Raw genomic sequence first — 24,047 nt, 5'->3', positions numbered from 1 at the left:
GAAGGTAAAAAATCCATCATGACGTGTTCACGGCTCGGGGGAGTGCGGACATAGTGGAAGTGAGCAGGGGAAGACAACAGCTGTTTCGCGCTCTACCAGCGCTTCTACAGGTCTAGCAAACTGGGAAGTGACGCCGGCTGAAGTAGGTGAGTCACAAATGGACCCTCCCACTCAAACCATGCACACCAGATCCAGTAATTGCCAGGTACACCTTTGTGAAAAGACAAACACATGACTACATCAATTACATCATGTTACAAAACACATTTACAATAAAAACAAATGTACAGAAGACACCTGAATAAAATTAGTACAACCAATAAGAGGACCAACTGATGAAAAATCATCTTTCCCTATAAAACAGTCTGGAACTAATCCAAAATAATTATAAGCATTAGAAGGGATAATAATGAACCTGAATACAAAGGACAACCTTCCTCCTGACTAGCCTAGTTTCAACGAATATTCTATGAAAATGCTGCGCAGAGACACTATGCATTTGGTAGCAGTCATTTGTGTTTGTATTTATCTGCTCACACACAAGAGGCAAACTAAACAACATGTTTTCCTCCAAATGCAAGACAATGCCAATGTGGCTGGAGTGTGTCAGCAGTTCCTGCAAGATGAAGGCATTGAAGCTATGGACTGGCCCGCCCATTTCCCAGACCTGAATCCAATTGAACACATCTGGGACATCATGTGTCGCACCATCCACCAACATCACATCACATCACATTGCACCACAGACTGTCCAAGAGTTGGCGGATGCTTTAGTCCAGGTTTGGGAGGAAATCCCTCAGGAGACCATCCGCCGCCTCATCAGGAGCATGCCCAGGCATTGTAGGCAGGTCACACAGGAACATGGAGGCAACACAACTGAACATCATTTCATTGTCTTGAGGCATTCCCACTGAAGTTGGATCAGCCTGTAATTTGATTTTCCACTTTGATTTTGAGTATCACTCCAAATCCAGACCTCCATGGGATATTCATTTTGATTTACATTGATCATTTTTGTGTTTTATTGTTCTCAACACATTCCACTATGTAATGAATAAAGATTTGCAACTGAAATATTTCATTCAGTGATATCTAGGATGTGGTATTTTAGTGTTCCCTTTATTTTTTTGAGCAATGTATATTGCCTACATTTACACACCTTTTTCTAGAATTATATTGGACATGTCCTATACCCACAGTCAAGAAATTTCCCATGCATTCCATTGGATAAAGTAACAGTCGAGTTCATATAGTTACTTACATAATTATGTTTCTTAGGTTTTATTTTTAACTTAACGTTGATGGATCCCAACATTTCAAAAACGTTGAAGGCCCTGATTACACATTGCCTTTATGCATGTTTTTGCTTACTTTTCTGTATTTGGAGCCTTTTTTTGTACCCAATTCTGTGTCTTATTTGCCCCTTTTTAAGTCTATCTTAAATCTGCTTGCCTGTTTTTTGTTGATTTCCACTTTGAAGGTGGAATTTAGCAATTCTAGACATTTTTACCCAATTCATCATTTGCAATTTTTAAAATGTAACAAAATTTGCTGCAACTTCACTTCATTCTCCCTCCTGCTGTTTTCTTGATTAAGCCAAAATTTTGGCACAATTGTTGCAAAAATAGTTCAAGACAGGTTGAAAGCCCATTTTTGACTTTGCCCCAAATTCAAGAATCGCATCTTGATGAATTTGTTGGCAAAAATGATAACTAATAGTAACATAGTAACATAGTAACATAGTTAGTAAGGCCGAAAAAAGACATTTGTCCATCCAGTTCAGCCTATATTCCATCATAATAAATCCCCAGATCTACGTCCTTCTACAGAACCTAATAATTGTATGATACAATATTGTTCTGCTCCAGGAAGACATCCAGGCCTCTCTTGAACCCCTCGACTGAGTTCGCCATCACCACCTCCTCAGGCAAGCAATTCCAGATTCTCACTGCCCTAACAGTAAAGAATCCTCTTGTATGTTGGTGGAAAAACCTTCTCTCCTCCAGACGCAAAGAATGCCCCCTTGTGCCCGTCACCTTCCTTGGTATAAACAGATCCTCAGCGAGATATTTGTATTGTCCCCTTATATACTTATACATGGTTATTAGATCGCCCCTCAGTCGTCTTTTTTCTAGACTAAATAATCCTAATTTCGCTAATCTATCTGGGTATTGTAGTTCTCCCATCACCTTTATTAATTTTGTTGCCCTCCTTTGTACTCTCTCTAGTTCCATTATATCCTTCCTGAGCACCGGTGCCCAAAACTGGACACAGTACTCCATGTGCGGTCTAACAAGACAAAAAAGGAGAGTGACATTATAAAAGAACACAAGTGATGAATCGGGGCCAAAATGTTTCATTTTCTCTGTGCAAGATTTTATGATAGACTTTTTATTTTCCTACAAAAATGAAATTAGGGAGTTCTAGTTTATTAGCCAGGAAGTCAAGAAAAGAAAATCAACTTTAAAAACTGCTCACCTCCATGTTTTGTAGATCCTGCAAAATTTTTTTCTTTTTTTTACCAAGTGACCCTTTCATGGTTTGGGCTGTCGAGGAATTAGTGACGTTTCCTCTTGTTAGTGTCACACCTTACAATTCATGGCTCCTTGTAGGTAGGATTTAATGTAGTAGTGTCGAACTTTAAATACTCATAAAAAATAACTATGAATTCATTATCTAATTAGATGCTTCATTGGTGTGAACATAGTTTATTTTCATTTGCCTGATCCTCAATAATAACAGATGCAGAGATGACAACAAACAGAAAATTCAGTTTAGATGGTAAAGAAACATGTCAACACACTTTCATGGTTTCGCTTCTTGGGTAATTGCTTCTTCTGGTCTGGGGGCCACTATTTATTTTTATTACAGAAAATATGTGCATGATATGTAATTGCAGGAGCATACATACTGTGCATCCAAGAAACTCATTGCATGCTGGCAGATTCCTGTAAAGGCACTAGTTAATTATGCGACCTCACGTGAGATTAGAGCTGCAGGATCTTAACCAAACGTAAACATAAGCCATGAATAATACATTAGCATGATCGAGAAAAATCTCAAGAGAAAAATAAGATTGATATAATGTAAAAGGGCTTCTGGAAGAAAATATGTCCACAGAGTATAAGGTATTATATACACGATAGATTCCTTGTCTGAAAAATATATTTTCTCCTTTCAAAATATGTGCTTGATATGAAAACATTTTTACATTTTAAAATGGTCACATTAATTTAATGTCTAAATAACCAATAAATTGCTGTTATTCTGGCCTTTTTATTTGACTTTTCAAAATATGATATTATTAGCAAGCGGAACTGTTGTCAGAAGAATCTATACTTTACTTCTGTTCACGTTTTTTTTTTGCAATTTTGTTTTAGAAAAAAATGAAAGGGAACCTGTCACCTGAATTTGGCGGGACCGGTTTTCGGTCATATGGGCGGGGTTTTCGGGTGTTTGATTCACCCTTTCGTTACCCGCTGGCTGCATGCTGGTTGCAATATTGGATTGAAGTTCATTCTCTGTCCTCCGTAGTACACACCTGCGCAAGGCAATCTTGCCTTGCGCACGCGCAGTATGCTTTGCCCAACTGTGGGCAAAGCCGAAAAGCATTAGTGCGCATGCGCCGGTGCACTATGTCCCAGAAGTATTTAGCTGTTCCGGGACACAGTGCGCCGGCGCATGCGCACTAATGCTTTTCAGCTTTGCCCGCAGTTGGGCAAAGCATACTGCGCGTGCGCAAGGCAAGATTGCCTTGCGCAGGCGTGTACTACGGAGGACAGAGAATGAACTTCAATTCAATATTGCAGCCAGCATGCAGCCAGCGGGTAACGAAAGGGTGAATCAAACACCCAAAAACCCCGCCCATATGACTGAAAACCGGTCCCACCAAATTCAGGTAAGTCCCACCAAATTCAGGTAACAGGTTCCCTTTAAAGAAAAAAAAAAGGGTGTTGCTTTTTAGTTCAAATGAGTCTGTTACCTTCAATATGGCATTTAAACAGCCTAAACATTTATATATGGGGCTTATCCCCTTTTTAAATCATTCTACGCAAGTATAGCTTAACTTTATAGTTAATTTGGAATCAATCTTTATTTGATATGCAAATTAGGGCACTCTGATTAACCCTTTCTTTGGCCAGTGCTTTTTCACACCATCATGTCCTATTTGCATAAAAAAGTCAGTACCTCACATTGATTGGTGCAGCCTTGGACCTTCCATTCAAGCCAATCAATGGGAGGTGCAGGCTTTATTATGCCAATAGCAAGAAATGATGGTGTGCCATAGCATAGGCCACACAAAGGGGTTCATGGAAGATCCCTTACTTGCATATCAAATTAAAGTTGATTTTCAATTAACTACAAAGCTAAGCTATACTTGTCAAGCATGATTTAAGTAGGGGCTAGGTCTCATATATACATGTTTAGACAGTTTAAACACCATTTTAGTGGTGACAGACTCACTTTAAGGGCTTGTTTTCAGTTGCGAGGAACACGTCCGTGTCTCGCATGTGGAAACGAAGCTCTGGCGCCGGCACTGTGGAGCGGAGCGTGTGGCCGCATAGCAACACATGCAGCCGCACACTCCGCTCCGGAGTGCCGGCACCAGAGCTTCGTTTCCACATGCGAGACACGGACGTGTTCCTCGCAAGTGAAAACAAGCCCTAACAAGGGCTCATGTAAAGGAGCCAGTGAGGAGGCCGCCCTAGTCCTTTTGGGAACATTCTGCGTGCTGCATATTAGAGATATATTTACATATTGAGGTGTACAATAAAAATGTATATGTGAAATTGTCAATGTATGTAGGTGATGCTAAAATATTAAACAATAATTTAAAATTTAATATCGATTGTATAAAAAAATGAAAATGCAGTTGTGCAGAAGAGAAAAAAATGCAGTAAGGCTGGTTTCACATTGGCGTTTTTTGGGGTGCGTTTTTGCGGTAAAAAACGCAAAAAAACGCATGGTGAAAAAACGCATGTAAACACGTGTAAACGCTGCGTTTTTTTGATGCATGCGTTTTTGCATGTGGTGAAAAAAACGCGGCGTTTTGACGCGTTTACATGCGTTTTTACATGCGTTTGCGTTTTTTAAATGCATGCTGAGAAATGTGTGACAGCTGCCAATCATCAAAAAAAAGTAAAAAACCCACTATAAACAGAAACAGTTAGGGTTAGGGTTAGGGGTAGGGGTAGGGATCATAACCCTAACCCTAAAGGGATCCTACCCCTAACCCTACCCCTAACCCTAAGGGATCCTAACCCTAACCCTAACCCTACCCCTAACCCTAACCCTACCCCTAACCCTAAGGGATCCTAACCCTAACCCTACCCCTAACCCTAACCCTACCCCTAACCCTAAGGGATCCTAACCCTAACCCTACCCCTAACCCTAACCCTAAGGGATCCTAACCCTAACCCTACCCCTAACCCTAACCCTAACCCTGACCATAAAGGGATTAGGGGTAGGGTTAGGGTTAGGATCCCTTAGGGTTAGGGTTAGGGGTAGGGTTAGGGGTAGGGTTAGGGGTAGGGTTAGGGGTAGGGTTAGGTTCCCTTTATCACCTTTATGTTGGGGGGTGGCATATCAGTGTTTTCTGTTTTTTTAATAAAAAAACGCATGCGTTTTTTACCGCAAAAAACGCATGCACCAAAAAACGCATGCGTCCCCATTGACTCCAATGTATTTTTTGACCCCAAAAAAACGCATGAAAACGCATGCGTTTTTTTTTGGTCCAAAAAACGCTTCTAAAAATACTACAAGTAGCATTTCAGAAAATGAACGCATGCAGTAAAAAAACGCATGCGTCAAAAAACGCGACCAAACGCGTACACAAAAAAACGCATGCGTTTTCAATGTTAAAGATAGGAAAAAAAAACGCATGCTTTTTTTGAAAAAAAACGCTGCAGACAAAAACGCAAGTGTGAAACCACCCTAAGAGAGTTAGGAAAAACTAGAATTTAAAATGTATAAAGTTAAAAGGAATCTGTCAACAGGTTTTGCTACCTCATCTGAGAGCAGCATAATGTGGAAAAAGAGACCCTGATTCCAGCGATGTGTCACTTAGTTCACTGGGTGCAGTAGTTGCAAAACTGAGTATTTAGATGTAGAGTAGCATGTAGCACAGCTGAGAAAGCTAACCCAACCAACTGACTAGCAGTTATCTGTGCACATTGTTTATTAACAGTAAGCTGCTAATCAGTGAAGTTGGACCAGGACTCACATGGGCACCAGTCATCCCTGGAATCAGGGTCTTAGCACATACCTCATGCTGCCCACAGATTACAAAGCAAAAACTTGCCAACAGATTCCCTTTAAAAAGATGCCCATACATGGCAGTGCCGCAGTTTGGCATTCTATTATACAGCCAAGAAGACAATTGGTGAACTAATGCCCATTGGCCGCATTGTAGCCATTCTAAAATGCTTATCAATTATTTTATATTTTAAATCAATTATATATCATATTTAATATGCAGCTGTGGAGAACAGAGAAAAATAAAATGCAATAAAATAGCTAGAAAAACCTAGAAAAAAATGCAGTAATTAAATACTCAATTAAGAATGTAATTGCACCATTTTGTAGTATACATAGACATTGGCTTAATGGATATATTGATTTTATTTTCTTCTAAGCTTAGCTTTGGAGGGATTGCATCACAAGGAAAATCAGCATCACTGCTGCGGAAGAACTTTCATGGATGTATTGAAAATCTTTATTACAATGGTTTAAACATCTCTGACTTGGCCAAAAGATATAAACCTCAGATCCACATTGAGGTAATAATGATTCCTGTTATGGATATAAGCTTGAATGTTAATGTACAGGGTAGAGCGCGGTAATTTGCTGATTTGGGAATGAAATAAAAAAATTATGATCATTAGAAAAATTTATTTTATATTTTAATTATACTGAACAGTAATGGAATTTTTAAATTACATGGTTTTAAATAGTGTATCTGGCAAATGTCGACCTTCGCTATCCACACACTGCTGCATACGTTTTCTGAAGTTTTCATGAACTCTAACAAGCATGTCCACTGGTATTCTGCCAATTTCAGCTTCAATATTGTTCCTTAGGTCTTCCAAGGCTTTGGGACGGTTGATATACACCTTAGACTTCAGGTAACCCCAAAGGAAAAAATCGCATGGGGCTAAATCTGGTGAGCGTGCTGGCCAGTTCACATCTCCCCTCAAAGAGATAAGCCGTCCAGGAAACATTTGCCTCAAACAATTCATGGTAACCCTCGCTGTGTGTGCAGTGGCACCATCCTGTTGGAACCATGTATCCTCTAGCTCCATTGCCTCAAGAGCCGGCTGAAAATAATCCTGTATCATAGACAAGTACCGTTCGGAGTTCACAGTTATGGCACGACCATTATCCTGAAAAAAGTAAGGACCAATGATGCCTACTCGTGATATGGCGCACCACACAGTGACGCGGTCCGAATGCAGCGGTCTCTCGTGAACTTCTCTGGGGTTTGTTTCACTCCAGTAACACATATTTTGTTTGTTTACACACCCACTGAGGTGAAAATGTGCCTCATCAGAAAAAAACACAATTGCGTCACGCGGTATCGTTGCTAACATGTCTTCACAAGAGGTCCGCCGTGTCAAATAGTCCCATGCTGACAAATGTTGGACCACGCACATTTTATACGGGTGAAAATTCAGTTCATCATGAAGAATCCGGTGGAGAGAACGTCTTGAAATGCCAAGAGCAAATGATTGCTTCCGAGCAGAGCGTTTTGGAGATTGCACTACTGCTGCTCTAACTCTCTCGATGTTTTGTGGTGTTGTAATCCTTCTCTCAGGTCCCCTTCGTACACATGACACATTCCCTGCTGTTCTGAATGCATTCACCCAATTTACAATTGATTGCCGTCCAGGAACACGTCCGCGTGGAGGAACAGCGAATTGTAAACGAAAAGCACGCTGCACTGCAATGATCGAGTGGGCATTTGAAAAATACGCTTCAACACAAAATGACCTCTCCTCACGTGTCCACTGCATGATGGCAACTGGAAGGCAGAGGAATACAAATCTCCCATCAGCCACTGTAAGCCACACCCACTCTCCCCTCTCTTCGACCGACAGTGCCGCCACAGCATGCAGTGCAAAAAAGCAAATTACCGCGCTCCACCCTGTACAATTGGTCTAAAAGCAAATGTAAGCACTTCCACCCCAGGTGTCTACCATCTTTTATATGTACAGTACAGACCAAAAGTTTGGACACACCTTGTGATTTAAAGATTTTTCTGTATTTTCATGACTATGAAAATTGTACATTCACACTGAAGGCGTCAAAACTATGAATTAACACATAAGGAATTACATACTTAACAAAAAAGTGTGAAACAACTGAAATTATGTCTTATATTCTAGGTTCTTCAAAGTAGCCACCTTTTGCTTTGATGACTGCTTTGCACACTCTTGGCATTCTCGTGATGAGCTTCAAGAGGTAGTCACCGGAAATGGTCTTCCAACAATCTTGAAGGAGTTCCCAGAGAGGCTTAGCACTTGTTGGCCCTTTTGCCTTCACTCTGCGGTCCAGCTCACCTCAAACCATCTCGATTGGGTTCAGGTCTGGTGACTGTGGAGGCCAGGTCATCTGGCGTAGCCCCCCATCACGCTCCTTCTTGGTCAAATAGCCCTTACGCAGCCTGGAGGTGTGTTTGGGGTCAATGTCCTGTTGAAAAATAAATGATGGTCCAACTAAACGCTATCCGGATGGAATAGCATCCTACTGCAAGATGCTGTGGTAGCCATGCTGGTTCAGTATGCCTTCAATTTTGAATAAATCCCCAACAGTGTCATCAGCAAAGCACCCCCACACCATCACACCTCCTCCTCCATGCTTCACGGTGGAAACCAGGCATGTAGGGTCCATCCGTTCACCTTTTCTGTGTCGCACAAAGACACGGTGGTTGGAACCAAAGATCTCAAATTTGGACTCATCAGACCAAAGCACAGATTTCCACTGGTCTAATGTCCATTCCTTGTGTTCTTTAGCCCAAACAAGTCTCTTCTGCTTGTTGCCTGTGCTGGTTTTGCCACTGCACTTGGGGACACTTTCAAAGTTTTCCCAATTTTTCGGACTGACTGACCTTCATTTCTTAAAGTAATTTCCACTCATTTTTCTTTACTTAGCTGCTTTTTTCTTGCCATAATACAAATTCTAACAGTCTATTCAGTAGGACTATCAGCTATGTATCCACCAGACTTCTGCACAACACAACTGATGGTCCCAACCCCATTTATAAGGAACGAAATCCCACTCATTAAACCTGACAGGGCACACCTGTGAAGTGAAAACCATTCCCGGTTACTACCTCTTGAAGCTCACCAAGAGAATGCCAAGAGTGTGCAAAGCAGTCATCAAAGCAAAAGGTGGCTACTTTGAAGAACCTAGAATCTACTATATAATTTTCAAAGGGTCACTTCCGTCTGTCTGTCTGTCGTTCTGTCACAGTTATTCATTCGCTGATTGGTCTCGGCAGCTGCCTGTCATGGCTGCCACGACCAATCAGCGACAGGCACAGTCCGATTAGTCCCTCCCCTACTCCCCTGCACTCACTGCCCGGCGCCTGCTCCATACTCCCCTCCACTCACCGCTCACACAGGGTTAATGGCAGCGGTAACGGCCCGCGGTGTAACGCACTCCATTACCACTGCTATTAACCCTGTGTGTCCCCAACTATTTACTATTGATGCTGCATATGCAGCATCAATAGTTAAAATATGTCATGTTAAAAATAATAATAATAATAAAAAAAAACCTGCTATACTCACCATCCGCCACCTTTCCCGCTCCTCGCGACGCTGCCGGGACCGCTCCATTGCAAGCGGCAGCATCCGGTCCCAGGGCTGGTGTGCGACAAGGACCTGCCGTGACATCATGGTCATGTGACCGCGACGTCATCACAGGTTCTGCTCATACGAGCCCTGGGACCGGAAGCTGCAGCTTGCAATGGAGCGGTCCCGGGAGCGTCGCGAGGAGCGGGAAAGGCGGCGGATGGTGAGTATAGTAGGACTTCAACGGGCCTTCGGAAGGTGAGTATATGTTTATTTTTTTAAGTCTCTATACTATGTGGCTCTGTGCTGTATACTCCGTCGCTGTGCAATATACTATGTGGCTGGGCAATATACTACGTGGCTGGACAATATACTAAGCGGGCTGTGCAATATACTACGTGACTGGGCAATATACTATGTAGCTGCACAATATACTACGTGACTAGGCAATATACTATGTCACTGGGCAATATACTACGTGACTGGGCAATATACTATGTGGCTGGGCAATATACTATGTGGCTGGGCAATATACTACGTGGGCTGTGCAATATACAACTTGGGCTGTGCAATATACTACGTGACTGGGCAATATACTACGTGGGCTGTGTAATATACAACGTGGGCTGTGCCATATACTACGTGACTGGACAATATAATACGTAGCTGGGCAATATACTATGTGACTGGGCAATATACTACGTGGCTGGGCAATATACTACATGGCTGGGCAATATACTACGTGTTGTGAATTCTGTGGCTGAATTCACTCCTGTGGTCACAAGTGGTACTGCAGCTTCTGAGCTTCCTCCCTCAGGTGTTCTGGTGAGCTCGTTAACTGCTTCATTACTTAACTCCGCCTGATGCTGCTATCCTTGCTCCTTGTCAATGTTTCAGTGTTGGATCTGAGCTTCTCCTGATTGTTCCTGTGACCTGCTGCTCTGTATAGCTAAGTGCTTTTTGCTTTTTTGTTGCTTTTTTTCTGTCCAGCTTGTCTTTTGTTTTGCTGGAAGCTCTGAGACGCAAAGGGTGTACCGCCGTGCCGTTAGTTCGGCACGGTGGGTTTTTTTTGCCCCCTTTGCGTGGTTTTGCTTTAGGGTTTTTTGTAGACTGCAAAGTTCGCTTTACTGTCCTCGCTCTGTCCTAGAATATCGGGCCCCACTTTGCTGAATCTATTTCATCCCTACGTTTTGTCTTTTCATCTTACTCACAGTCATTATATGTGGGGGGCTGCCTTTTCCTTTGGGGAATTTCTCTGGGGCAAGTCAGGCCTATTTTTCTATCTTCAGGCTAGCTAGTTTCTTAGGCTGTGCCGAGTTGCCTAGGTAGTTGTTAGGCGCAATCCACAGCCGCTTTTAGTTGTGTTTAGGATAGGATCAGGTGTGCAGTCTACAGAGTTTCCACGTCTCAGAGCTCGTTCTTGTATTTTTGGGTATTTGTCAGATCACTGTGTGCGCTCTGATCGCTAAGCACACTGTGTTTCTGGATTGCCTTCATAACACCTGTCATTAGCAAACATAACAGTACAAGGAGTCCAAACTAATGATTCTCAATAGAGGGAAAGAAAAAGTTCTGACATCATTTTTTTTTTTTTTTTTTCCTGCTCTGTGTTCACTTTTTTTTTTTTCCCCTAGACATTTGAGTGTTTCTGGACACAGGTGTGGACATGGATATTCAGGGTCTGTGCTCTTCAATGGATAATCTCGTTATAAATGTACAAAAAATTCAAGATACTATTGATCAGAAATCTATGTTAGAACCAAGAATTCCTATTCCTGATTTGTTTTTTGGAGATAGAACTAAGTTTCTAAGTTTCAAAAATAATTGTAAGCTATTTCTGGCCTTGAAACCTCATTCTTCTGGTAATCCTATTCAACAGGTTTTGATTATTATTTCTTTTTTGCGCGGCGACCCTCAAGACTGGGCATTTTCTCTTGCGCCAGGAGACCCTGCATTGAGTAGTGTCGATGCGTTTTTCCTGGCGCTCGGATTGCTGTACGATGAGCCTAATTCAGTGGATCAGGCTGAGAAAAATTTGCTGGCTTTGTGCCAGGGTCAGGATGATATAGAAGTATATTGTCAGAAATTTAGGAGATGGTCAGTACTCACTCAGTGGAATGAATCTGCGCTGGCAGCTTTGTTCAGAAAGGGTCTCTCTGAGGCTCTTAAGGATGTCATGGTGGGATTTCCTATGCCTGCTGGTTTGAATGAGTCTTTGTCTTTGGCCATTCAGATCGGTCGACGCTTGCGCGAGCGTAAATCTGTGCACCATTTGGCGGTACTGCCTGAGGTTAAACCTGAGCCTATGCAGTGCGATAGGACTATGACTAGAGTTGAACGGCAGGAATACAGACGTCTGAATGGCCTGTGTTTCTACTGTGGTGATTCCACTCATGCTATTTCTGATTGTCCTAAGCGCACTAAGCGGTCCGCTAGGTCTGCCATCATTGGTACTGTACAGTCCAAATTCCTTCTGTCCATTACCTTGATATGCTCTTTGTCGTCGTTTTCTGTCATGGCGTTTGTGGATTCGGGCGCTGCCCTGAATCTGATGGATTTGGATTATGCTAAACGTTGTGGGTTTTTCTTGGAGCCTTTGCGGTGTCCTATTCCATTGAGAGGAATTGATGCTACACCTTTGGCCAAGAATAAACCTCAATACTGGGCCCAGCTGACCATGTGCATGGCTCCTGCACATCAGGAAGTTATTCGCTTTCTGGTGTTGCATAATCTGCATGATGTGTTCGTGTTGGGGTTGCCATGGCTACAAACCCATAATCCAGTATTGGATTGGAATTCCATGTCGGTATCCAGCTGGGGTTGTCAGGGGGTACATGGTGATGTTCCATTTTTGTCGATTTCGTCATCCACCCCTTCTGAGGTCCCAGAGTTCTTGTCTGATTATCAGGATGTATTTGAAGAGCCCAAGTCCGATGCTCTACCTCCGCATAGGGATTGTGACTGTGCTATCAATTTGATTCCTGGTAGTAAATTCCCTAAAGGTCGATTATTTAATTTATCCGTGCCCGAACACGCCGCTATGCGCAGTTATGTGAAGGAATCCCTGGAGAAGGGACATATTCGCCCATCGTCATCACCACTGGGAGCAGGGTTCTTCTTTGTAGCCAAGAAGGATGGTTCGCTGAGACCGTGTATTGATTACCGCCTTCTTAATAAGATCACTGTTAAATTTCAGTATCCCTTGCCATTGTTATCTGACTTGTTTGCTCGGATTAAGGGGGCTAGTTGGTTCACTAAGATAGATCTTCGTGGTGCGTATAATCTGGTGAGAATCAGGCAAGGAGATGAATGGAAAATTGCATTCAATACGCCCGAGGGTCATTTTGAGTATCTAGTGATGCCGTTCGGACTTGCCAATGCTCCATCTGTGTTTCAGTCTTTAATGCATGACATCTTCCGTGAGTATCTGGATAAATTCCTGATTGTTTACTTGGATGACATTTTGATCTTCTCAGATGATTGGGAGTCTCATGTGAAGCAGGTCAGAATGGTTTTTCAGGTCCTGCGTGCTAACTCTTTGTTTGTGAAGGGATCAAAGTGTCTCTTCGGTGTGCAGAAAGTTTCATTTTTGGGGTTCATCTTTACCCCTTCTACTATCGAGATGGATCCAGTTAAAGTCCAAGCCATCCAGGATTGGATTCAGCCGACATCTCTGAAAAGTCTGCAAAAGTTCCTGGGCTTTGCTAATTTTTATCGTCGCTTCATCTGTAATTTTTCTAGCATTGCCAAACCATTGACCGATTTGACCAAGAAGGGTGCTGATTTGGTTAATTGGTCTTCTGCTGCTGTGGAAGCTTTTCAGGAGTTGAAGCGTCGTTTTTGTTCTGCCCCTGTGTTGTGTCAGCCAGATGTTTCTCTTCCGTTCCAGGTCGAGGTTGATGCTTCTGAGATTGGAGCAGGGGCGGTTTTGTCACAGAGAGGTTCTGATTGCTCAGTGATGAAACCATGTGCTTTCTTTTCCAGGAAGTTTTCGCCCGCTGAGCGTAATTATGATGTGGGCAATCGAGAGTTGCTGGCCATGAAGTGGGCATTCGAGGAGTGGCGTCATTGGCTTGAAGGAGCTAAGCATCGCGTGGTGGTATTGACTGATCATAAGAACTTGACTTATCTCGAGTCTGCCAAGCGCTTGAATCCTAGACAGGCCCGTTGGTCGTTATTTTTTGCCCGCTTCGACTTTGTGATTTCGTACCTTCCGGGCTCTAAAAATGTGAAGGCGGATGCTCTGTCTAGGAGTTTTGTGCCCGACTCTCCGGGTTTATCTGAGCCAGCGGGTATCCTCAAGGAAGGAGTCATTGTGTCTGCCATCTCCCCTGATTTGCGGCGGGTGCTGCAAAAATTTCAGGCGAATAAACCTGATCGTTGTCCTGCAGAGAAACTGTTCGTCCCTGATAGGTGGACTAATAAACTTATCTCTGAACTTCATTGTTCGGTGTTGGCTGGTCATCCTGGAATCTTTGGTACCAGAGAGTTAGTGGCTAGATCCTTCTGGTGGCCATCTCTGTCACGGGATGTACGTACTTTTGTGCAGTCCTGTGGGATTTGTGCTAGGGCTAAGCCCTGCTGTTCTCGTGCCAGTGGGTTGCTTTTGCCCTTGCCGGTCCCAAAGAGGCCTTGGACACATATTTTGATGGATTTCATTTCTGACCTTCCCGTTTCTCAAAAGATGTCAGTCATTTGGGTGGTCTGTGATCGCTTTTCTAAAATGGTCCATCTGGTGCCCTTGGCTAAATTGCCTTCCTCCTCTGATTTGGTACCTTTGTTCTTTCAACATGTGGTTCGGTTGCATGGCATTCCTGAGAATATTGTTTCTGACAGAGGTTCCCAGTTTGTTTCAAGGTTCTGGCGAGCCTTTTGTGGTAGGATGGGCATTGACCTATCCTTTTCCTCGGCTTTCCATCCTCAGACTAATGGCCAGACCGAACGAACCAATCAGACCTTGGAAACATATCTGAGATGTTTTGTTTCTGCAGATCAGGATGATTGGGTGTCCTTTTTGCCGTTGGCTGAGTTCGCCCTTAATAATCGGGCCAGCTCGGCTACCTTGGTTTCTCCATTTTTTTGCAATTCTGGGTTCCATCCTCGTTTCTCTTCAGGACAGGTTGAGTCTTCGGACTGTCCTGGTGTGGATTCTGTGGTGGATAGGTTGCAGCAGATCTGGACTCAGGTAGTGGACAATTTGATCTTGTCCCAGGAGAAAGCTCAACTTTTCGCTAATCGCAGACGCCGTGTGGGTCCCCGACTTCGTGTTGGGGATCTGGTTTGGTTATCTTCTCGTCATATTCCTATGAAGGTTTCCTCTCCTAAATTTAAACCTCGTTTTATTGGTCCGTATAGGATTTCTGAGGTTCTCAATCCTGTGTCTTTTCGTTTGACCCTCCCAGACTCCTTTTCCATAAATAATGTATTCCATAGGTCGTTGTTGCGGAGATACGTGGCACCTATGGTTCCATCTGTTGAGCCTCCTGCCCCGGTTTTGGTGGAGGGGGAATTGGAGTATATTGTGGAGAAGATTTTGGATTCTCGTGTTTCTAGACGGAAACTCCAGTATCTGGTTAAATGGAAGGGTTATGCTCAGGAAGATAATTCCTGGGTTTTTGCCTCTGATGTTCATGCTTCCGATCTTGTTCGTGCCTTTCATGCGGCTCATCCTGGTCGGCCTGGGGGCTCTGGTTAGGGTTCGGTGACCCCTCCTCAAGGGGGGGGTACTGTTGTGAATTCTGTGGCTGAATTCACTCCTGTGGTCACAAGTGGTACTGCAGCTTCTGAGCTTCCTCCCTCAGGTGTTCTGGTGAGCTCGTTAACTGCTTCATTACTTAACTCCGCCTGATGCTGCTATCCTTGCTCCTTGTCAATGTTTCAGTGTTGGATCTGAGCTTCTCCTGATTGTTCCTGTGACCTGCTGCTCTGTATAGCTAAGTGCTTTTTGCTTTTTTGTTGCTTTTTTTCTGTCCAGCTTGTCTTTTGTTTTGCTGGAAGCTCTGAGACGCAAAGGGTGTACCGCCGTGCCGTTAGTTCGGCACGGTGGTTTTTTTTTGCCCCCTTTGCGTGGTTTTGCTTTAGGGTTTTTTGTAGACTGCAAAGTTCGCTTTACTGTCCTCGCACTGTCCAAGAATATCGGGCCCCACTTTGCTGAATCTATTTCATCCCTACGTTTTGTCTTTTCATCTTACTCACAGTCATTATATGTGGGGGGCTGCCTTTTCCTTTGGGGAATTTCTCTGGGGCAAGTCAGGCCTATTTTTCTATCTTCAGGCTAGCTAGTTTCTTAGGCTGTGCCGAGTTGCCTAGGTAGTTGTTAGGCGCAATCCACAGCCGCTTTTAGTTGTGTTTAGGATAGGATCAGGTGTGCAGTCTACAGAGTTTCCACGTCTCAGAGCTCGTTCTTGTATTTTTGGGTATTTGTCAGATCACTGTGTGCGCTCTGATCGCTAAGCACACTGTGTTTCTGGATTGCCTTCATAACACCTGTCATTAGCAAACATAACAACTACGTAGCTGGGCAATATACTACGTGGGCTGTGCAATATACAACGTGGGCTGTGCAATATACTACGTGACTGGGCAATATACTACGTAGCTGGGAAATATACTACATGGCTGGGCAATATACTACGTCGCTGGGCAATATACTACGTGACTGGCAATATACTACGTAGCTGGGCAATATACTACGTGACTGGGCAATATACTACGTGGCTGTGCAATATACTACATAACTGGGCAATATACTACGTAGCTGGGCAATATACTACGTGGGCTGTGCAATATACAATGTGGGCTGTGCAATATACTACGTGACTGGGCAATATACTACGTAGCTGGGCAATATACTACGTGACTGGGCAATATACTACGTCCCTGGGCAATATACTACGTGACTGGGCAATATACTACGTGACTGGGCAATATACTATGTGGCTGGGCAATATACTACGTCACTGGGCAATATACTACATGGGCTGTGCAATATACTACATGACTGGGCAATATACTACGTAGCTGGGCAATATACTACATGACTGGGCAATATACTACGTCTCTGGGCAATATACTACGTGGACATGCATATTTTAGAATACCCGACGCGTTAGAATCGGGCCACCATCTAGGATATGACATATTTTCAGATGTTTCACACTTTTTTGTTAAGTATATAATTCCACATGTGTTAATTCATTGTTTTGATGCCTTCAGCGTGAATGTACAATTTTCATAGTCATGAAAATACAGAAAGATCTTTAAATAAGAAGTTGTGTCCAAACTTTTGGTCTGTGCTATATATATATATATATATATATATATATATATATACATATATATATATATATATGGAAACAGGAACACATGGGCTACTTGCACAGTGAACAAGTCTGTATGATCATGTTCACACACCACCAAGAAACCTGAAGACACAAAAGAGAATAGTAAAACCAAAAACACTCAGTTTGAAAAAATGTTGCAGTAATCCGCAAGTGCTAGTAAAAGATGTAAAAAACAGGGTACTTGGTTGATACGTTTTTTGCAAAAAATGTATACTAAGCTGCTCTACCAATCTTCACGGTATACCGTTATCAGAGCAGTCCTAACTAATGTATGCAATCCCTATCTGATGTATTTAAAAACCTGATCATCTGTATATAACCTGTGTGAACAGGGTTCAGAGAGGAAAAAATCCATGTGTGCATACAGGGTAGAACAGCTTTTGTGCAGATAGCCCAAGAGGAGTGGTGGAACTCCCCAGTCTTGTAGACACAAGAGAACAATTATGGAAACAGGAACACATGGGCTACTTGCACAGTGAACAAGTCTGTATGATCATGTTCACACACCACCAAGAAACCTGAAGACACAAAAGAGAATAGTAAAACCAAAAACACTCAGTTTGAAAAAATGTTGCAGTAATCCGCAAGTGCTAGTAAAAGATGTAAAAAACAGGGTATTTGGTTGATACGTTTTTTTGCAAAAAATGTATACTAAGCTGCTCTACCAATCTTCACGGTATACCCTTATCAGAGCAGTCCTAACTAATGTATGCAATCCCTATCTGATGTATTTAAAAACCTGATCATCTGTATATAACCTGTGTGAACAGGGTTCAGAGAGGAAAAATCCATGTGTGCATACAGGGTAGAACAGCTTTTGTGCAGATAGCCCAAGAGGAGTGGTGGAACTCCCCAGTCTTGTAGACACAAGAGAACAATTATGGAAACAGGAACACATGGGCTACTTGCACAGTGAACAAGTCTGTATGGCAATATACTACGTGGACATGCATATTTTAGAATACGTGACGCGTTAGAATCGGGCCACCATCTAGTATATGACATATTTTCAGATGTTTCACACTTTTTTGTTAAGTATATAATTCCACATGTGTTAATTCATTGTTTTGATGCCTTCAGCGTGAATGTACAATTTTCATAGTCATGAAAATACAGAAAGATCTTTAAATGAGAAGTTGTGTCCAAACTTTTGGTCTGTGCTATATATATATATATATATATATATATATATATATATACATATATATATATATATTATTTGGCTAAAATACAAAGGAAGCGTGTCATCTTTAACCTTACATATTTGCTATACTGTTCACAATAACAGTGATTTTGACTAGTGGACTCCAAACTTTTATGTGCCACTGTAAGTGATTCTCATATCGATAAATAATGATCATGCCTGTCAATCATTTGTTCTAAATAGATTTCCACCACTGAAATTTTTTTCTGGAAACACTATTATTATTACTTATTCAATGCATTATAGTTAGAGTCCATGAATGTTTCAATAATGCTTATTTGCCATAATCCAGTTTATTTTTGCTTCCAATATCTAATATTATGGTGTTTAGTTTTACCCTTGTACCTATGGGGTGGGGTTTGGCAGTGCATGTGATCTGCTGAGTGCTGGAAGGGTTGAGGCTGCAGGCAAGACAATTTGTCTTTAAGAGGTTATTTAGACAGATAAAAAAAGCCTAGTTGCAACTTGACTGTATGGGTGTTGTCATGGGTATACTGTGACAGAGAGTGGTTTCCTCCATTTTAGGGATCAGAAGATATCAGCGTTTGGCTGCACACATACCTGCATTGATTGGATCTATATTCTAGTTAGCTGTGCAGATTTCCTTTGTTCTTTTATTGCAAGGGTTGAGTAGTTCTGTTTGTCTCCTAAAGCTTTCCATCTTAAGTTATTTCAGCTGTTCTGATTTATCCTATCCCCTCTGGTGTAAGTATTCACCTCTTAGGTAGTGTAGTTGCCAGTGAAAGCATACTATATCTTGGTACTGGAATGGAGTTGTGAGCTGTGGAAAGAGTAGTCGTCTAGCAGTTGTCTCTGGACTTTGCTGTTTGGAAGTTTGTTTGGTGTGTTCCTGTGTCCCCTAGAAGAAGAGGGGACGGGAAGAAAAACATTAGACTCGAACAAAGACGACCCAGGAAAACATACTCAGAAGGGAGGTAAGAACATTTCTAAAACAATCCACAGTGAGGAGATTGGAACAAAACAAAATCCTCTGAACTGCATGCTCGCAAACGCCAGAAGCCTGACAAACAAGATGGAAGAACTAGAAGCAGAAATATCTACAGGTAACTTTGACATAGTGGGAATAACCGAGACATGGTTAGATGAAAGCTATGACTGGGCAGTTAACTTACAGGGTTACAGTCTGTTTAGAAAGGATCGTAAAAATCGGAGAGGAGGAGGGGTTTGTCTCTATGTAAAGTCTTGTCTAAAGTCCACTTTAAGGGAGGATATTAGCGAAGGGAATGAGGATGTCGAGTCCATATGGGTTGAAATTCATGGAGGGAAAAATGGTAACAAAATTCTCATTGGGGTCTGTTACAAACCCCCAAATATAACAGAAACCATGGAAAGTCTACTTCTAAAGCAGATAGATGAAGCTGCAACCCATAATGAGGTCCTGGTTATGGGGGACTTTAACTACCCGGATATTAACTGGGAAACAGAAACCTGTGAAACCCATAAAGGCAACAGGTTTCTGCTAATAACCAAGAAAAATTATCTTTCACAATTGGTGCAGAATCCAACCAGAGGAGCAGCACTTTTAGACCTAATACTATCTAATAGACCTGACAGAATAACAAATCTGCAGGTGGTCGGGCATCTAGGAAATAGCGACCACAATATTGTACAGTTTCACCTGTCTTTCACTAGGGGGACTTGTCAGGGAGTCACAAAAACATTGAACTTTAGGAAGGCAAAGTTTGAACAGCTTAGAGATGCCCTTAATCTGGTAGACTGGGACAATATCCTCAGAAATAAGAATACAGATAATAAATGGGAAATGTTTAAGAACATCCTAAATAGGCAGTGTAAGCGGTTTATACCTTGTGGGAATAAAAGGACTAGAAATAGGAAAAACCCAATGTGGCTAAACAAAGAAGTAAGACAGGCAATTAACAGTAAAAAGAAAGCATTTGCACTACTAAAGCAGGATGGCACCATTGAAGCTCTAAAAAACTATAGGGAGAAAAATACTTTATCTAAAAAACTAATTAAAGCTGCCAAAAAGGAAACAGAGAAGCACATTGCTAAGGAGAGTAAAACTAATCCCAAACTGTTCTTCAACTATATCAATAGTAAAAGAATAAAAACTGAAAATGTAGGCCCCTTAAAAAATAGTGAGGAAAGAATGGTTGTAGATGACGAGGAAAAAGCTAACATATTAAACACCTTCTTCTCCACGGTATTCACGGTGGAAAATGAAATGCTAGGTGAAATCCCAAGAAACAATGAAAACCCTATATTAAGGGTCGCCAATCTAACCCAAGAAGAGGTGCGAAACCGGCTAAATAAGATTAAAATAGATAAATCTCCGGGTCCGGATGGCATACACCCACGAGTACTAAGAGAACTAAGTAATGTAATAGATAAACCATTATTTCTTATTTTTAGGGACTCTATAGCGACAGGGTCTGTTCCGCAGGACTGGCGCATAGCAAATGTGGTGCCAATATTCAAAAAGGGCTCTAAAAGTGAACCTGGAAATTATAGGCCAGTAAGTCTAACCTCTATTGTTGGTAAAATATTTGAAGGGTTTCTGAGGGATGTTATTCTGGATTATCTCAATGAGAATAACTGTTTAACTCCATATCAGCATGGGTTTATGAGAAATCGCTCCTGTCAAACCAATCTAATCAGTTTTTATGAAGAGGTAAGCTATAGGCTGGACCACGGTGAGTCATTGGATGTGGTATATCTCGATTTTTCCAAAGCGTTTGATACCGTGCCGCACAAGAGGTTGGTACACAAAATGAGAATGCTTGGTCTGGGGGAAAATGTGTGTAAATGGGTTAGTAACTGGCTTAGTGATAGAAAGCAGAGGGTGGTTATAAATGGTATAGTCTCTAACTGGGTCGCTGTGACCAGTGGGGTACCGCAGGGGTCGGTATTGGGACCTGTTCTCTTCAACATATTCATTAATGATCTGGTAGAAGGTTTACACAGTAAAATATCGATATTTGCAGATGATACAAAACTATGTAAAGCAGTTAATACAAGAGAAGATAGTATTCTGCTACAGATGGATCTGGATAAGTTGGAAACTTGGGCTGAAAGGTGGCAGATGAGGTTTAACAATGATAAATGTAAGGTTATACACATGGGAAGAAGGAATCAATATCACCATTACACACTGAACGGGAAACCACTGGGTAAATCTGACAGGGAGAAGGACTTGGGGATCCTAGTTAATGATAAACTTACCTGGAGCAGCCAGTGCCAGGCAGCAGCTGCCAAGGCAAACAGGATCATGGGGTGCATTAAAAGAGGTCTGGATACACATGATGAGAGCATTATACTGCCTCTGTACAAATCCCTAGTTAGACCGCACATGGAGTACTGTGTCCAGTTTTGGGCACCGGTGCTCAGGAAGGATATAATGGAACTAGAGAGAGTACAAAGGAGGGCAACAAAATTAATAAAGGGGATGGGAGAACTACAATACCCAGATAGATTAGCGAAATTAGGATTATTTAGTCTAGAAAAAAGACGACTGAGGGGCGATCTAATAACCATGTATAAGTATATAAGGGGACAATACAAATATCTCGCTGAGGATCTGTTTATACCAAGGAAGGTGACGGGCACAAGGGGGCATTCTTTGCGTCTGGAGGAGAGAAGGTTTTTCCACCAACATAGAAGAGGATTCTTTACTGTTAGGGCAGTGAGAATCTGGAATTGCTTGCCTGAGGAGGTGGTGATGGCGAACTCAGTCGAGGGGTTCAAGAGAGGCCTGGATGTCTTCCTGGAGCAGAACAATATTGTATCATACAATTATTAGGTTCTGTAGAAGGACGTAGATCTGGGTATTTATTATAATGGAATATAGGCTGAACTGGATGGACAAATGTCTTTTTTCGGCCTTACTAACTATGTTACTATGTTACTATGTTACTATGTTACTATGTTTTTCTCAATTTAGTTTGATAATCCTTTCTGTCCCTTTATACCTTTCTGTATTCTGAGTGTGCATTGATCGATTGCTGTTTCTTTTACCCTTATCTGTTTCAGTTGTGTTTAGGTTGTAGGGCAGGACTAGTGTTCCTGCTGCCCCACACGCTAGCCAAGGTGATGCTTAGGTTAAGACATTGGTAGGAACACGACTGCCGCACGGGGTGCTCAGGGTTGCACAGAGCAAATTTCAGGGGTTACCCACCTTATAGTTCACTAGTGGCAATGCTTCACTTCCCATACATCTTGCTGTGCCCTGTCTGGCTCTTTGGTGGCATCTAGGTGGTGCTTGGTGTCTTCCAGCAGTCAATTATCATCTTGCCATCAGATGGCCGGTGAATTTCCTGTAGGCACTATATCACACTCCTCCTGGGAAAGCATGGTCTGTCATGCAGGAGGTCTACACCCGCCAGTGTGACAGGTGAAAATGTAAATATAATTGAAGTGCGCCTAGCACAATTCTTTTACAATTAATTAGCTTCTATATTTGTGAACATGATGTAATGTTATTAATAAAAAAAGTTTCGACATTTACTTTTGTATCTGTTCTTTTTTCTTATAACCTTTCTTTCACTTAGATTCATATTATAATATTTGTGACTTCATGAAACAAACAGACAAGAATGTATTTAAATTTATTTTTTTCTGTTCTAGGGAAATGTTTCATTTTCCTGTCAAGAGCCTCCAGTGGTTCCAGTGACATTTTTAAATTCACAAAGCTATTTGCTTTTGCCGGGATTACCTCTGCAAGAAGAAGTTACAATCTCTTTTTATTTTCGCACTTGGAACAAGGAAGGCTTTTTGTTTTCCACTAAACTCAGCTCAGCTCCTTTTCAATTTGTTCTGTATGTTTCTGATGGAAAACTTAAAATGAGTCTTTTCAAAAATGGAAAATTATATCTGGATACAGTTACAGGTATGGCCTTACTCATACTCTACCTCCTTGTTTGATTAGTGAACCAGACATTTAATAGTAGGAAGGAAGGAAAGGAAAAGAGGGTGGAGGTTATGTAACAACATTTGGTAGATTATATTTTATAACTAACAAATAAACTTGCACTCTGTAGTGCTATAACCTGTAAATATTAAACATATGAAACACATGAAATAGGAATTATATTACTGATCCACAGCTCTGGCAAAAATTAAGAGACCACTGCAAAGTGTTCAGTTTGTCTGATTTTTCTCTTTCTAGGTATATTTTTGAGTAAAATGTAAATTGTTCATTTATTCTATAAACTTCTGACAACATGTCATTGAATTTCCAAGCAATACATTTTCTATTCGAAAAGGAGAGATGGTCAAAATAAAAAAAAAAACAGTGCTTTCAGGCTATGTGAACACGTTGCGGATTTACTGCGGATCTGCAGCGTTTTTTTCATCGCAGAAATGCTGCAGATCCGCAAGTGATTTACAGTAGAATGTAAATCAATGGAAAAAAAAATGCTGTGCTAATGGTGCGGAAAATTCGGCACGGCAAACGCTGCGGATTAAAAAGAAGGAGCATGTCACTTATTTGTGCGGATCTGCAGCGTTTTTGTACCCATTCCATTATAGAAATCCGCAGGGGTAAAAACGCATGAAATCCGCAGTAAATACACACAAAATCCGCATAAAAAAATGCATCAAATTTGCACCTGCGTTTTCTGCCAAGAGATGCAGAATCCGCACAAAAAATTCCAGAGGCAAATCCGCAACGTGTGCACATACCCTCAGACCTCAAATAATGCAAAGAAAACAAGTTCATAATCATTT

The 24,047-nt window shown here is 41.9% G+C and overlaps 1 protein-coding gene across 1 annotated transcript in view; it reads left to right on the top strand.

Annotated features, from left to right (window-relative positions):
* Positions 1-24,047, top strand: part of CNTNAP4 (contactin associated protein family member 4) — an 820,352-nt gene that overhangs the window by 375,691 nt on the left and 420,614 nt on the right. The window contains exons 7-8 of the mRNA XM_069762123.1: positions 6,636-6,779; positions 22,947-23,208. Of these exons, the coding sequence (XP_069618224.1) occupies positions 6,636-6,779; positions 22,947-23,208 (406 nt within the window). The remainder of the gene's footprint in view (positions 1-6,635; positions 6,780-22,946; positions 23,209-24,047) is intronic.

The sequence above is a fragment of the Ranitomeya imitator genome, chromosome 1, assembly GCF_032444005.1.
Source record: "Ranitomeya imitator isolate aRanImi1 chromosome 1, aRanImi1.pri, whole genome shotgun sequence".
In the NCBI taxonomy this organism is placed as follows: domain Eukaryota; kingdom Metazoa; phylum Chordata; class Amphibia; order Anura; family Dendrobatidae; genus Ranitomeya; species Ranitomeya imitator.
This window is presented reverse-complemented; position numbering and strand designations above follow the sequence as displayed.